The sequence below is a fragment of the Adiantum capillus-veneris genome, chromosome 4 (assembly GCF_014529385.1).
Source record: "Adiantum capillus-veneris isolate H3 chromosome 4, ASM1452938v2, whole genome shotgun sequence".
In the NCBI taxonomy this organism is placed as follows: domain Eukaryota; kingdom Viridiplantae; phylum Streptophyta; class Polypodiopsida; order Polypodiales; family Pteridaceae; genus Adiantum; species Adiantum capillus-veneris.
Genome location: NC_140934.1, coordinates 60,033,343 through 60,047,762, shown reverse-complemented (window position 1 = coordinate 60,047,762; position 14,420 = coordinate 60,033,343). Strand labels below are relative to the sequence as shown.

Here is a 14,420-nt window from a genome sequence, read left to right as displayed (position 1 = left end):
TACTGTAGCTTTTTTGTATAAATATGGAAATAATGTGTACTTATCTAAATATTGTGTTATGTTGAAATGGTTGGCAGTTGTATTCTATCGCATATATTGTTATGATACTTGTCCAGTCTCTACCATTGTACGATTCAATCAATAGTTGGATAATCAATACACACACACACACACACACACACACAGATTACATCTAGGTCCAATTAGCATGACTAATTAGCTCCATTATTTCATGGACTTTTCATTCAATCTCTAACAAGTTGAACTCACTTAGGCATTCGAAAACAAAGAAAGGAAAAGGAAATTAAGTGAGGTCTTAAATGAAGAGACCAAGTTACAGTGTAAAATTGTTCTAAAGCAACACAAGGACAAACATGTATGTGAGGTCCCTGCCCCATCACCATATCCATGTGGCAACTAGAGGGTTCTTGATAGGTCGCTAGGCCCTAACAATTTGAAAAAAAGCATCATCAAGAAAAATTCAAATCCAATGGATAGTCTCTAGTCAGAAATTAACTCGAGTCTAAGCCATTAGAGAGGTTTCCTAACCCTATCCCATAGGGGAAACATAAAACTAGCATGATAATTATGGCATTCCTAATTCTCATCTTCCAAAATAACTCGAGTTTGAGCCATCACAGAGGTTTCGTAACCCTATCCCATAGGGGAAGCATAAAACTAGCATGAGAATTATGGCATTCCCAATTCGCATCTTCCAAAAGATAGAACCTCAAATGCCTTTCCCCCATAGCTTTCAGAAGCATGAACATTTGTGAGTTCCTCGGCTCTTGGCACAATGAGATTCTTGTTTTTCTTTTTCTAAACAAAGGGGAACATAGAGTTTCTCCACCAATTGAGGCCGCCCATCCATAGAGACATGGCAACCTGAGCCAGGTCCCACTTCCCACCCCCACACTCACACTTTATACTTGTTTACTATCACTTGGTTGTTCATAAACAAAGTTCCTTTCTTGTGGTTCATGTCACAAAATTGATAAAACAACTATTCAAACATTATCAATGGGCACCAAAACATTCTTTCCGAGAAGAAAAACAACTTATGATTCTTCGTCATCAAAATATCCAACCCCAAAATTTCAATCCTCTTGATGAAAATTTATTACCCTCCGTGTCTTTGGCTGCCCATACAACCAAAATGTCATGCAATCTTGGCACAAATCTGCAAGAACTATCTTGCATTCTGGGCACAAACCCACAAGATATGTGTACCCATATGCACTACTTTAGCGTTTACTCTGTTAAGCCCTCTTCCATGGATATCAAAGAGAGTTTTGACTATATCAATATGGGATTTTTAATAAAGAAGGTTCGCGAGAGTTTTCCTACTAGGCAAACAGTTCTTTTCTAACCTCAAATGCAATTCTCTCCCCTTATCAACTGCTCGACTAGTGCCACTCGACTAGTGCCAGCCTCATCATCGTGAGTCTCACTAATAATACGGGTCCTTTTTGGGGCCATCTCGCCACTACTTAGTAATTAGAAATCATGTAAGAACTAATTTGACGAAAACCATTTGACAATATGGTTGAGGCAATGATAATTACATCAATTTACACTTCCTTTCTAATAATTTAAACTTAGGGCAGGAAACAAGTTGTTTATATAAAACGTAAAGGACATTCACATCCATACCATCCATTGGTGCAACTTACACTAATCACAGGTTTAGTTTACATAGATTTCTTGCAACCAATTTTCATCATTTTAGTTGAACAAGGAATTTGAATGAGATTAGCTTATTTTGCAAGCATCTAGAGTACATTGATGATAAATTGAATATATAGTTATGCACAAGCGGTTGTGAAATTGAGCCTCCATCATTACTTTCATAGAGTGTAATGTAGAAGAATTATCATAGTATGGGTATAATATTTGCTAATTTGAACTAGATATAAGTAAATAAGAATAGGATAGTGCCGCAATGTTTGAAAAGGATTCCAAATGAAGGAGGGATGGGAATGAAGAGCCTTTCTTTCCAAAAGAGATGGGTCAAGGGCTACATGTCATCACATGGCTATGCATGTACATACATGCCCATACACACGCATACCTTTGAATTATGAATTAATTTTATAAGCATTATGAAAGGACATAATTTAGTTTCCATTAGGAGATGAGCTTGTGGGTGAGAAGCTGACATAGCCACATATACGCACTTGCTATATTTAGCAATTTGTGGAGATAATGTCTATTTTTATGGAAATTTAGAGAACAAATTAAAACGAGACGATCGTTTTCAAATAGGTGTAAGCTGCTCAAAACATACTATATTTAGACAAAAGTGACAAAGAAGTTGAATTTTCATCTTTGAGAGGTCTACATCATTCTTTACTTGTATGGTCCCTGAGAAAAGTTGCTAAAAGGAATAGAAACTTTTCAATTAAGACCAAAGTGGCTTGGTGATATTATTTTACATGGAGACCCCTTCTGCTAGGGTAGTGGAGACCTTATAAAGTATACAGTTCTCTCTACTTTCTTCCTTGCAATGATGTTTTTTAATAGACAAGATGAAAGTTCACTATGGTCTGCATAAGGCTATTGAAAGAAATTTAATAATAAGAGTTTCTTTGAGAGAAATAAAACAACAAAGTGACATTAATATTTTAAAACATTTGTTATCATATTATATTTTTTGAAAACAAGTATAATAGTAAACTATTTAGATCACAATATATTTCAAAAGCATAAAAAATAATTATTTTTAAAATACTTGGAAGCATGTTAACAAATTGAGAAAAAAATAGTGAAACAGTATTTGTGTGACACCCAATAAATACTCAATGCTCCTCTTTAAAGAGAGAGGTTCACAAATGTCAACATGCTCTCAAAAGGGTCTATAAGAAACAGTAAAAAAGCAACTTATTGCCATGCGACACTAATTAGCAAGCTTTATCTAGTGGTGCAAAGTTGCACCCAAAATGCAACCCTTTCGTAAGGCCTTATGTAGTCCACAAAAAAAAGAAGATTGTTATTGTTTTCGTGAAAAGGTAGGTCTAATCAATGCAAGAAATAATAAATTTTCAAATGTATGTCTGAATCTCCTCTCTTGGCTTCGTTTTGAAAGAAAGTGGTTGAATTTAATTGGAATTATATAAGGTGAAGTTTCACTTTAGCATTATAAGATAATAGAATGCAAAAAAGGGCAAGAAAGGTTAAGCCATGTGAGGTTGTGAAACAAAAAGATCCATTAATATGTGTGTGTGTAGTTTAACTAAAATTATGCAAGATGAAGCTTCACTTTGGCATTTTAAAATAATAGAATGCAAAAAACTCAAACTGCAAGCTGTGAAATGAAAGGCCAAACAAAAAGATCCATTTAATATATTAAAATAAAAAGAACAAGGTGAGTCTATATCATCACTGAAAACATTCTAATGCAACTCTCCTACCGGAAAAAATCCTTTTTTTGAAAACTTGGAAAACCTGTAGATTTTAGAGTTTTCAAAGGTAGATTGATTATATTTGAAGATTTTTACACATGAATACCCTAAATTTTGTAGGTTTTCTCACCTTCAAATTTAAATTTTAGAGATAAATCTCTAAATTTGTAGACAAGATTACACTAAACATAGGTTTTTTTTGGCACCACTCTCCTCCAAGGCTTCTTTTTGAAATCCAATGAATGTAGCTTTGGAAAACTGCATTTGAAAAGACACGATTCCTTCTTTTTCAAGATTTTTTAGGCTCTTTTGAAGGACACATATCTCATAGCTAGATTCGGACCGACTTTCATTAGTATCGATACTAAGGTATGTAGAAATCCAAAAAGCGTTTTAAAACAACAAAAGGACAAGTAATCAAATGAAGCCTTAAATGGAAGGACCCATTTACAAATTACAAACTAGAAAGAAGGCACACACAAAAAAATTGTAGGCATACAAATACGACAAAGTGAAGCTTCAAGTCAGCAAATTACAATACCAAGAAAAGAAAGTCAAGTCCAGGAAAGCTCTATGAAATGAAAGGACCCATTGACTATTCAAAACCAAGGGGAGGAGTCACATAGGCTAAGGAAGGATGTGAGTTATAAAGAGTAGGTCTTAACGAGTGCTTACAATCACGTGCCAATTTTTGGTTGTGTTTTAAAATAAAATCCTATTGATTGTCACAAAGTCCTTATATGTTTCGAAGGGCCCCACTTAAGGGGAAAGGCTCGTACTAGCATTCTAAAACAAAATAAAATGAAAAGAAGGTAAACCCAAAAAAAAGGGCATTCATTGACAAACTAAAACAAAAGATATTTTTAATTCTTTTCATAAGAAAAAGTAGATCTAATTATTGTAATAAGTGTAGAAAATAACAAAACAATTTATTATAATGAACCTTTGTGAGATCTTTAAATGAAAAGATTCATTATAATATTAAGAAAAAATATTGATTCAATACTTCACATCATGGGATCAAACTCCTACGATTGTAGTTTTTAATCCTTTGTTCTCTAACCTTTTTAGTAGGAAAACAAAAGAATATTTTCAATGCTTCCATTCAAATGGCAGATCCGATCACTGTGGAAAACAATAAATTTTCAAATGTATGCCTAAAACTCTTCTTCTCAGAGGCCTCATTTACACTACTTGCCCAAACTTGGGCATGTAGGCATGGAAGCCAACCAACCAACATATGCTCATACATAACGCAAAAGGGTCATTGCTGCACAACAACTCAGGTAGCTGTCGTGACTCCTTGTCCAGGTTTCGATGGGGTTTGAGCTTCTGCCAATACATTCAAAACTGGCATCAAACGAGCAATAGGCTATGAACAATTTCCAAAAAGCACATACTTTTAAAAATTAGTCCTATTAGGTGTGCAAAGCATGCTCATCCATCCCCAAAAGTGATAGGCAGGCCTTGTTTTAGTGTGTGTGTGTGTGTAGCCTAAGGCTTGTTGACACTGCTTGCTTTGCAGGTAGTGGTATAGGCGTGGAGCGTGTCCAATCTTGGTGCACAATTTTAGAGTTATTTTTAGCTTTATCTTGAAGCTATTTAAGATAGTTGTATCTGTCGTTCTGTGTGTGTCGTCGGTGCTGACTGTTTTCTCTTTCTTTCTCTGCAAACAATCAACAAAGGTCTCTATTCTTGTTCTCTCACTCTATACAAGGTAGAAGGGTTGCTTTAAGATCGTGACCAACAACTCTCTTTCTCTCTCTCTCTCTCTCTCTCTCTCTCTCTCTCTCTCTATATATATATATATATATATATATATATGTGTGTGTGTGTGTGTGTGTGTGTGCAACTTCGATAGTGTTGGCATTGCCTGTTGGTAGGTGATGGTATAGGCATGGAGCTTGTCTATTTTTGAGGCACCTTTTCAAGGCTAATTTTAGCTTTTCAAAGCTATTTGTAGTTGTCTATCTCTCTCTCTCTCTCATATGAGAAAGAAGCAAGAAGGTTAAGGTGTCATCTCAAGAAGAAAAGTCACTTTGAGGAGGATGCAAGTCCACCCAACAAATAGGGACACATGATCTATGAGACCAACACGACACACAAGAAGTCGACATGTCGCATGTCTCAAGAAGAATGGATGACTCATACATGTATAATTGAAGTTCTAACGATGCAAAAGAACTAGATCACTATGGAAAGTCACTTCTACATATGTGCAATAGTATCGAAATGCTCATTGCAAATGGTGTATCTTTATGGCAAGGCACCAACGACTTTACATGTAGAAATCACAATGGTGATAGCGTGATTGACTATATGTTGTTTTTGGAAGCCACTCTAGAATGCATACAAAGCTTTACACTTGGTGAATGGAATCCAAAATCGGATCATAGGATGATATGTATTGACCTCAAGTGTGGTAAAAGACCCAAGCATGAAGCTTCCAATCATGATGTGAATCATTCGTACCTACGTCTAGATTTCAAACGAGCACTTATATATGCTAATGGTGGAGCAAATGTTAACGCATGACAAAGCATCAAGAGAGCCCAACATTAGAATGCAAGTGGAAAGTTTTCAAAGAAGTAATTTTCTCTTGTGCGAAGGAATGCTTTTCGGTGAAACACACGTCTTGCAAAAGGTCTAAGAAAGGTAGCACCAAGAAGAAATGGTTTGACATGGAATATAGTCAAGCCCAAAAACACTTGTTAAGTTTGGATGCAAGCAAAGACAAGGAAGTTTACTTGGAACGCTCAAAAAGATACAAAGCATTTGTTCAAAAAAAGAGGAGAAGGTGCGAAGTCAAAAAACAACTTCTTTTAGCACAAGAGAAAGCACATACATGTGGCAAGTTTTGACAAAATCTAAAAGGTAAGCGTGTTGAAAGCTTTGGTGACTTGAATCTTGAGGATATGTATATGCATTGCCAAAACCTCTATGAGCAACCCACTGTTGATAAGATGGAGTGTTGTAGCTCCCTTTCGTTTATGCCTCCCTTCTTTACCATTGAAGATGTATGCCGCACGCTTGAGAAACTTGCTACTCGCAAGGCAGGGGACCTTCAAGGTGTCAAGGCTGAAATGATTAAATGGATAAGCAAGAAAACACAATATTGGATACACGATATGTTAAACCTTGCACTTCAGCATGGCATGCCTCATGATTGGAGTGCAAATTGGATCAAACCTTTGCACAAAGGAGGAGATGTAAAATGTGTAAAACTATTGCACTATAATGGTTGGTTCTTTGATGGCAAAGTTATTTGGATGTATCACGGAGATGAAGATAAGTGAATGGCCTGAAAAGAACGGCAAACGTGCACTTGGCCAAGCAGGTTTTTGAAAGCATCATAGCACTATTGATCACCTTGTCACTCTTTGATTTCTTATGGAAGTGTCTCAATTGAAATGAAAAAAGTTATATTGTTGCTTTGTGGATTTCAAGAAAGCTTTTGACATGGTACTGCGAGGAAGTCTTTGGAGACATATGCAAACCCTTCAAGTGCCGAGAGAATTTATGCATGCAGTCTTTCGCATCTACCAAAAAGTGATATGTCGACTACGTATGGGAGATGGAATTTCAAAAAAATTTGCAAGCACCATTGGTGTCAAACAAGGATGCCCACTTTCCCCAACCCTCTTTGGGCTACTCATTGATAAATTGGAATGCATGGTTCTTGATTTTATGCAAAAAAAAGGCAATAAAGAGGTTAAGATTGGAAATGTGGTGATCATGCTTTTGCTTTATGCCGATGATGTAGTGCTCTTGGCACATACTTTAGAAGATGTACAAAAGATTATGAGTGTCTTGGAACGCTTTTGCCTACATGGCGGGCTAATCGTGAATGGATCCAAAACCAAGGTTATGCTTGTAAAGACCCTCAATGATGAAAATCCATGCATTGTATACAACAATGAGCAACTTGAAGTGGTAGATAGCTTCAAGTACATTGGCCTTGAGGTTCCATCCAATCATAAAATGGAAGGATTGCACAATGTGTTGCTTGGAAGCCGGAAAGAGAGCCTATTATACATTTGAGAACATGTGCAATGCTGGAGAGATCAAGTGTTGGGCTCTCAAAAAGTACCTCTTTGACACGTTGGTGACACCGGTGCTTCTTTATGGAGTGGAGGTGTGGGGTGGTAACATCGGGAAGTCTACTTGGAAAGAGTTTGAAAATGTCCAAAAGCATTTTCTCACCAACTTTCTCCAAGTCAAGACACAAACACCCTACATGGTCTTACTTCTTGAGTTCGGATCGCTTCCCATTGAAGTCTTGGGTATGCAAAGGGTTGTGGAGTACATGCTTAAGACACAACGTAGCCCTTTGTATCGACTTCCTAGAATTGCATATGAAGCAAGTCAAAAGGTCCAAAAGACATGCAAGAGCAAAAAACTAAGTTCGGGGTAGATGCTTGACAGCAAGATATGGTTTGGAAGATGGGATGCATGTCACTTGGTCAAGGATGCGTCGATCGACTCCCAAGTTAATGAGGCCTTCTTACAACGCCAATGTATCACGGCTTGGGACAAATATGGAGGTTCTCGCTTCAGCCATTACACCACACATGTTGCCCCAAACTACAAATCTCTCTTCTTCTTCGAATGAGGTAATCAAACCCATCCCTACATCCTTGAGCTCATCCCGTTGAGTGCGATCTGCACCATTGCCTCCATTCGTCTTAGCTCCCATTCTCTACGTTGCGAAACAGGACGTCGGGGCACTAGCGAGGAGTCTCATCGACTTTGCACCTTATGCCCTCGTCAAGTGCGAGAGAGTGAGTACCACACACTACTTGAGTGCTCAGCTTTTCACCACATTAGGTCCTCTTTTCCCCATATATTCAGCCATGAGCTCTCCCTACATACCTTCCTCTCCCAACCACGATGTGGACTCTTTATTGCGACTCTCATTTCAACCATTTTTGGCACCAAGAGTCACTTATGACCTCCACTCACACCACGTGACATGTTCATTTGGTTCCACGAGGACGATAATAGAACTATCTATCTATCTATCTCTCTCCCCCCATCTAGGCAGTGTCATTGTCAACTTGATAGACACGCACTTCTTTTATTTAAAAAGCCAAGAATGCGGAAAAAAAGTCTTTGCTATTATGTACCCATGATTGAGGAAAAATAAAAAAAACTACAGATCTTTGCCAAATGCTCTCTCTCTCTCTCTCTCTCTCTCTCTCTCTCTCTCTCTCAGCTTGTGAGGTGCCTTGAAGAGGCACGTGTTTCTCCTCTTGTCGTGGTTTGCAAGGCTTTGTCTTCAAAAGGAGAGGCCTGCATCCCTTGCGTTTCTCTCTCTCTCTCTCTCTCTCTCTCTCTCTCTCTCTCTCTCTCTCTCTCTCTCGCAAGACCGTGGTTGTCAAAGAAGAGGGCTTCTTGTGTGTCGCTCGGTCTCTTGTCTTGTCTTATTGTGTTTCCTAGAGCTAAACTACCATCGATGTCTCACTCTGTCTTCGTCGTGGCCTACTACGATTGTTGGATTGATGCCCCACGATGTGCGCTGCCCTGGGCCCTTGATCTCCCCCAAAACCTAAAACCTTAGAAACGTTAGTAATCTTTGAACAAATTAAAAGATTTGCTTTAAGATGAGCAAAATATGTGCCCAGGATTCTTGAAAATAAATAATCCAGAGAATCCAGAAAAATAATGTGCATGCAGCGCCTTTGATTAAAAAGTCACAAATCACTGGTAGTGGCCATCGAGATGATGCCCAGTGAGAGGAAGGTGGCAGCAAGTAGTGGGGCAGGCAGCTGGAACGGGCAGAACACACGCGGGAGCCATTGGTTCAAGGCGAAACACGAGTTCGAGAGGCAACGATAATGCCGCATGGAGTTAGGACACAATTTTTTTTTAGTAATTGAAGTACCCCGTGCAAGCACCAACTTCTTGGATGCAAGTTGGCTAGATCAGAGTTTTTGAGGCCCACGTATGGGCTGCCGGGGTTCAAAACCTAGAGGGCTCCTCTAGGGGTCTTCTAAAGATAGAGCCGAGACTTCTATAAACGAAGTCTGAGGACATATAAACAAATCTTGTAACTTTCAACTTCTATTGCGTAGAGAAGAATCCAACCTTTTAGCAAATTCAGCGGGAAAGTCCCCCTCTTCCCTACTCAGAGCTTGTCATGGAGCAAGCAGACGGGGACGTACCCTCGTCGTCCCAAACGACTGCAGGTGGTGAAGGGGATGTGCCTCCACGCATGCAGCATTTGTTTGTAATGAGGCATGGGGATCGCTTGGATGATGCAGATCATAATTGGATTTTCAAAGCTCCTCGTCCTTGGGATCCTCCTCTTACAGACATGGGGAAGCACCGGGCACGCAGAGTTGGGCGATCCCTTCGGCATCAAGGTTGGAATATTACCCGCGTTGTCTGCTCACCCTTCCTCAGATGCATTCAGACAGCATCAGAAGTCATTACTGGCCTTTGTTCTCTTGACCCCTTTGATGATGACTCCACTGAAGTTGCCATTGATCCCTCCAAAGTGAAGGTACTTCTTTGGCTTTTACAAATCTTGTGTTTCTTCAATTCAAATCTACACCCTAGGTACAACTTTGAAGAGTGTTTTGTTTGTGGGTAATATGATCGTGGTGCTCTGATAGGTATAGTTGAAAACTAGCCAGAAATTATAAAGGACAAATCGACTCAAATGGTGTAGTGCACATGTAAAATATGCGAAGATAAAGGTAAATGCTGTCACACATCGTCACCAAAAACACAGATCATGACCAAAGGAAAACTAAAGGAAGACTTGAGTTTATTTAAATAGTGTGGCAGGTGTGCTCTTTTGGAATCAAAGCACTTTGAAAGCAAACTGCTATTTGAGAACAAGTGGTTGCTTTTCTAAGGCAACCAAGTTATTCGATTTTTAACTGCAAGTTGCATCATTTATGCAATGTACTCCACACTTCAAGACATCAACCCTTTCTATCGTGGGATTCTTATGTCTAAGCTTCTAACAAAGCGACATGTTTATGACATTTTAGTGGAAGTTTGGGCTATCATTGTTTTGACTGACAAGGAAGAGTATGAATATGTGACCTTTCACTTAAGCTTTTTAAATGAAAATTTATATTTCTTCCTTGACAAAACAAGCTTGGTAAAATAGGTTTGCAATTTGAGTTGGGCTTTATGGGTTTTTCCTTCTATGCATTGATGATGATGAGGATTTTCACTTTTTACTTTTCTTCATTTTACCCAGATATTGTATTAGATCCACCAAGATTGTATCAGTTTGGTCTCATAGGTCATTTTGGCCTTTTGAAGGCGTTCAATATGACATTTCATTTCATCTCTCTCTCTCTCTCTCTCTCTCTCTCTTCTGCCAGCAGGTTGCCACGTCATGACCTTGTGACCCCTCCCAAGCTTTTCTGCCTGAAATTTTTTTGAAGAAAAAAGACTGCGTACGGATCGACTCATATGTACTGATCTGTACTGTACGGATCCACCATTGTACAGTAAATACTCAGCACTTTTTGTTCAATCCATTGGTTTGGGAATGTAGAGGTGATGAATAAATGTTCTAAAAACCTTTGCTCTTGTTTGTGCAGGTCTCTATCGAATATGGTCTATGTGAAGTGATGAATTCTTATGCAATTCGAGTACCACAGATGCCTCCAACAGGCCCCACAACTTTGGATTTAGAGGACCTTGAGGTACTTCTACCTGCAGGCACAGTGGACGCTACAGTGCCAAAAATTATGGCCAAGGTAATGGAGGCTATGACTGCATTTTTTGTACAATTATGACTGTAGCAATGGTAGGGCTTGCCTAGAAAAAAGTAAGTTTTCCCCATTCAGATTTTGTGCTGTTCTTAGTTTGCCTAAGTTCATAAGAAAAAGCTGGATTTTGTCAAAGTTTGTCACTTAAAACAATACCCTCTTTATTTACCTTGAAGGGCCTTAGATGTGTCCTTGTTGACTTTTTTGCAGCTGCCTGATTGGCGGGAGACTCTTGACGCTTCTTATAAACGATATGTGGACACATTTCAGGCCATTGCTGATATGTTTCCAGGGGAGAATATACTTTGTGTTACGCATGGTAAGTGCCTATTCTCATCTCTCTCTGTCAGGCATTAAAATGGATCTAATGTTTTTTTCCAAAAAAACGTATTTCAGCAATATACCACAAGAGAGAGAACACGAGTATGAAATGTCAGAGCAATGCATAGAGTGTGAAGTGAAACCATCACAGACCTTGAAATTTTGTGCTGAAATCTAGTTTGATCGAGTGCCTAGCTTTGGAAGTGTTAGAGAGAGGCAGCACAGTAAAAAGCATGTGTGACACGTTTGTGGGTGAATGCTTTTGGTGGTGGAGAGGGAGACTTCGAACAATTTGAAAGTTCAACTAATTCTATAAGAACGTTGCAAGAAGAAAAACTTATGTGAGCGACAGAGACATGCATCTTGATAGCGAGAGATGCAGGCACTACACTGAGAACGGAGAATCCCCAAAATTTCATGTGAATTCTCATCGGCCATTTTTAGCTGTTTTTAGGGTTTTCAGAAGTTTCTTTATGGTATCAAACTTTTGATTCGAGGGGTTGAAATTTGAGCGGCTTAGGGGTTTTTAGTGGGTTGAGATGTGTAAATTCTTTCTAGCAACATATTCAAGAGACGGAATTCCTGGCGTATTTTGATGTCCTCGCTGAACACAATGTGACGGTACCGTTTTATATGACGACTAGTAGTTTCCAAAGCTTTGTTTGGCCAAGCTGAAACAATTTGGGAACCCCAAAACATTTGTCAAATCTGATACTTGTTCTACACATGGCGTTTGTGTAATGCAATAATGGGCTTCAAGCAGTACCAATTTCTTGTCTGTTGCTTTATGACACTTTCCACAGAAGGCGAAAGTACATGTTGCACATGAGAGGTGCACTGTATACTGCATGTCTCAATGTATCCATTCCATGTAAGATCGCGGGTCTTTGTTTTTGGGATTACACGTCTGTTGTAATCGGCCTTTTTTGTACTTGGTCTTAGGGTCTTTGCCCCCATGTTTAAATGATCGAACTTTCTCTTGCACACACACAGGAACTGCTTTATCCATTGCTAAATTATATATAACATGAGTGGTGTGATGCTTCGTGATTGACGCTGATGTGTGTTTATTTGGTGAAAACAGGTGAAGGAGTGAGCGTCTCTGTTACACAGCATCACAACGTGACCGTGTATCAAGTTCGATACTGTGCAATTTCTCATCTGCACCGCCCTATTCATGATCTGGCAACACCGCCAGCAGCAGGAGCATTTGAGTTACTCACTGAACCTGGGGATGACTCTGGCATAAGTTTCAGTAAACGTGGTGTTTAAGATGGTATTGACCAGAAAAAATGTGATTAGAGGTAGGCCGCATTGATTGATCATTTTCAATTCTTATCAATTTTTTGGATGTAGGCTATGTTTGTCTATTGCCTTAAAGGCCAGAGACATCAGAGTTATACTGAAATAAGCCATGGTGTAATCAAACACTCTCTGGCGTTGCTTGGCCTCAATGCAGTTGGGCAGGTGAATGTATGAATATGAATAGAGTGATAGTTGTTGCTCATTTCTATTTGATGTTTGCGCAAGGAAAATGATTTTTTTTTTCAAGGAATCGATTTTCTACAATATTGTCATTCTGGGCACACTTTTCCACAGAAAGTGGTGCAACTCGAACCCCCAGTACACGCAGATTATAGCCTCGTAGGTTATGATCATCTAAGTTGGAGAAAGAATTTCGCTTCTCACTAAGGTGGTTAGTAGAGATAACGACTAGCCTGCCATCACGCTTTACTTACATACTCATCATATTGATGAGGTAGTGGGTCCATACTCAATGGGCCAGCTATTGACTCATTGAGTAAGGTGCGTGGGAAAAAGAGCAAGTTCTTGTGTGTGTGTGCACACGCACATACTCTCATGCACATGTTTTAACATTCGTGTAACACACATGCATTAATGGCATGCACACACAAAAACACATGCAAATATAATGTCATACGTAAAAGAGCAAGAAACAAAGCTTGTAGGTTGAAAAAAAGCCTTGTATGGGTTGAAGCAAGATACTTGTGCTTGATTTAAGAAGATACATGCTTATTTAGCTACTAAAAGTTTTTGCAAGTAGTCCAACTAAAATCACACTGTATGTTGAGCATGTGGATGGTGTATTTTTATCGCTATCCTCTATATTGATAAAATGCTGCTCATTGGATCAAATGGGATCACATTGTCATTTTAGGACTAAGTTGAATGATTCTTATGAGAGGAGACTTTTGAACTGTCGATATTGATCACATAGTTTGAGCAATGTGATGGAGGTATCACTGCGTGTGAGGCAAAGGGTGTTGAGACATTGTTGCATAGATTCAGCATTGAGAATAGCAAGCTTGTTGCTACTTCTATGCAAACAAGTATGAAGCTTAATCTCCATGATGCTGGAGACGAGTAGGAGGAGGTTGTATGTAGGAAAGAAGAGTAGGTGACTCCAAGAACAAGATGAGTCTCTTCAAAATCACTCATAAGTTATCCAAAAGTAAGGAAGATTCCCAATCAAAGTCAATGCTATCAATCCATGGCATCAAATTTGCTATTTTTTAGAGATAAAGAGTCATACAACCAAAATAGAAGGGCATGCCACACAATCATGGTCAAGGCTTCATTGGTTGTTGGGCCTAGTTTGTTACTTTCATTGCAATAAGTCATCGAAGCCCCTACACACACCACCAAGTGTGCAAACTTTGTTGATCTATTGATGCTCTTGCAAGGTGTCACAATTTCCTACACAATTGCCTATAGGAAAGCAGAATTAGTGTAGTATATTCGTAACTATGCTTAATGTTGGTTTTGTGCTTGTGCTCCTCAAAGCCACACCTATTCTTTTCCCTATACAAGGCAATTAGTTGTTGATGGCAACATCCATTTGTCATCCATGACTGTCATCAAGCGAGCAATTTTTTCTAGTTTTGTGGCAGTGCACAAGATCCTTTTCTCCAATATAACCCCATCAAGATAACCTCTCACC

The 14,420-nt window shown here is 39.0% G+C and overlaps 1 protein-coding gene across 1 annotated transcript; it reads left to right on the top strand.

The window, feature by feature from the left end:
- The first annotated feature begins 9,462 nt into the window (after positions 1-9,462).
- LOC147459262 (uncharacterized) lies at positions 9,463-12,969 on the top strand. The gene is made up of 4 exons (XM_086510560.1): positions 9,463-9,906; positions 10,967-11,125; positions 11,348-11,456; positions 12,543-12,969. The coding sequence occupies exons 1-4, from the start codon at positions 9,541-9,543 to the stop codon at positions 12,728-12,730; spliced, it is 822 nt and encodes a 273-aa protein (XP_086366686.1). The 5' UTR covers positions 9,463-9,540; the 3' UTR covers positions 12,731-12,969.
- The last annotated feature ends 1,451 nt before the right edge of the window (positions 12,970-14,420 follow it).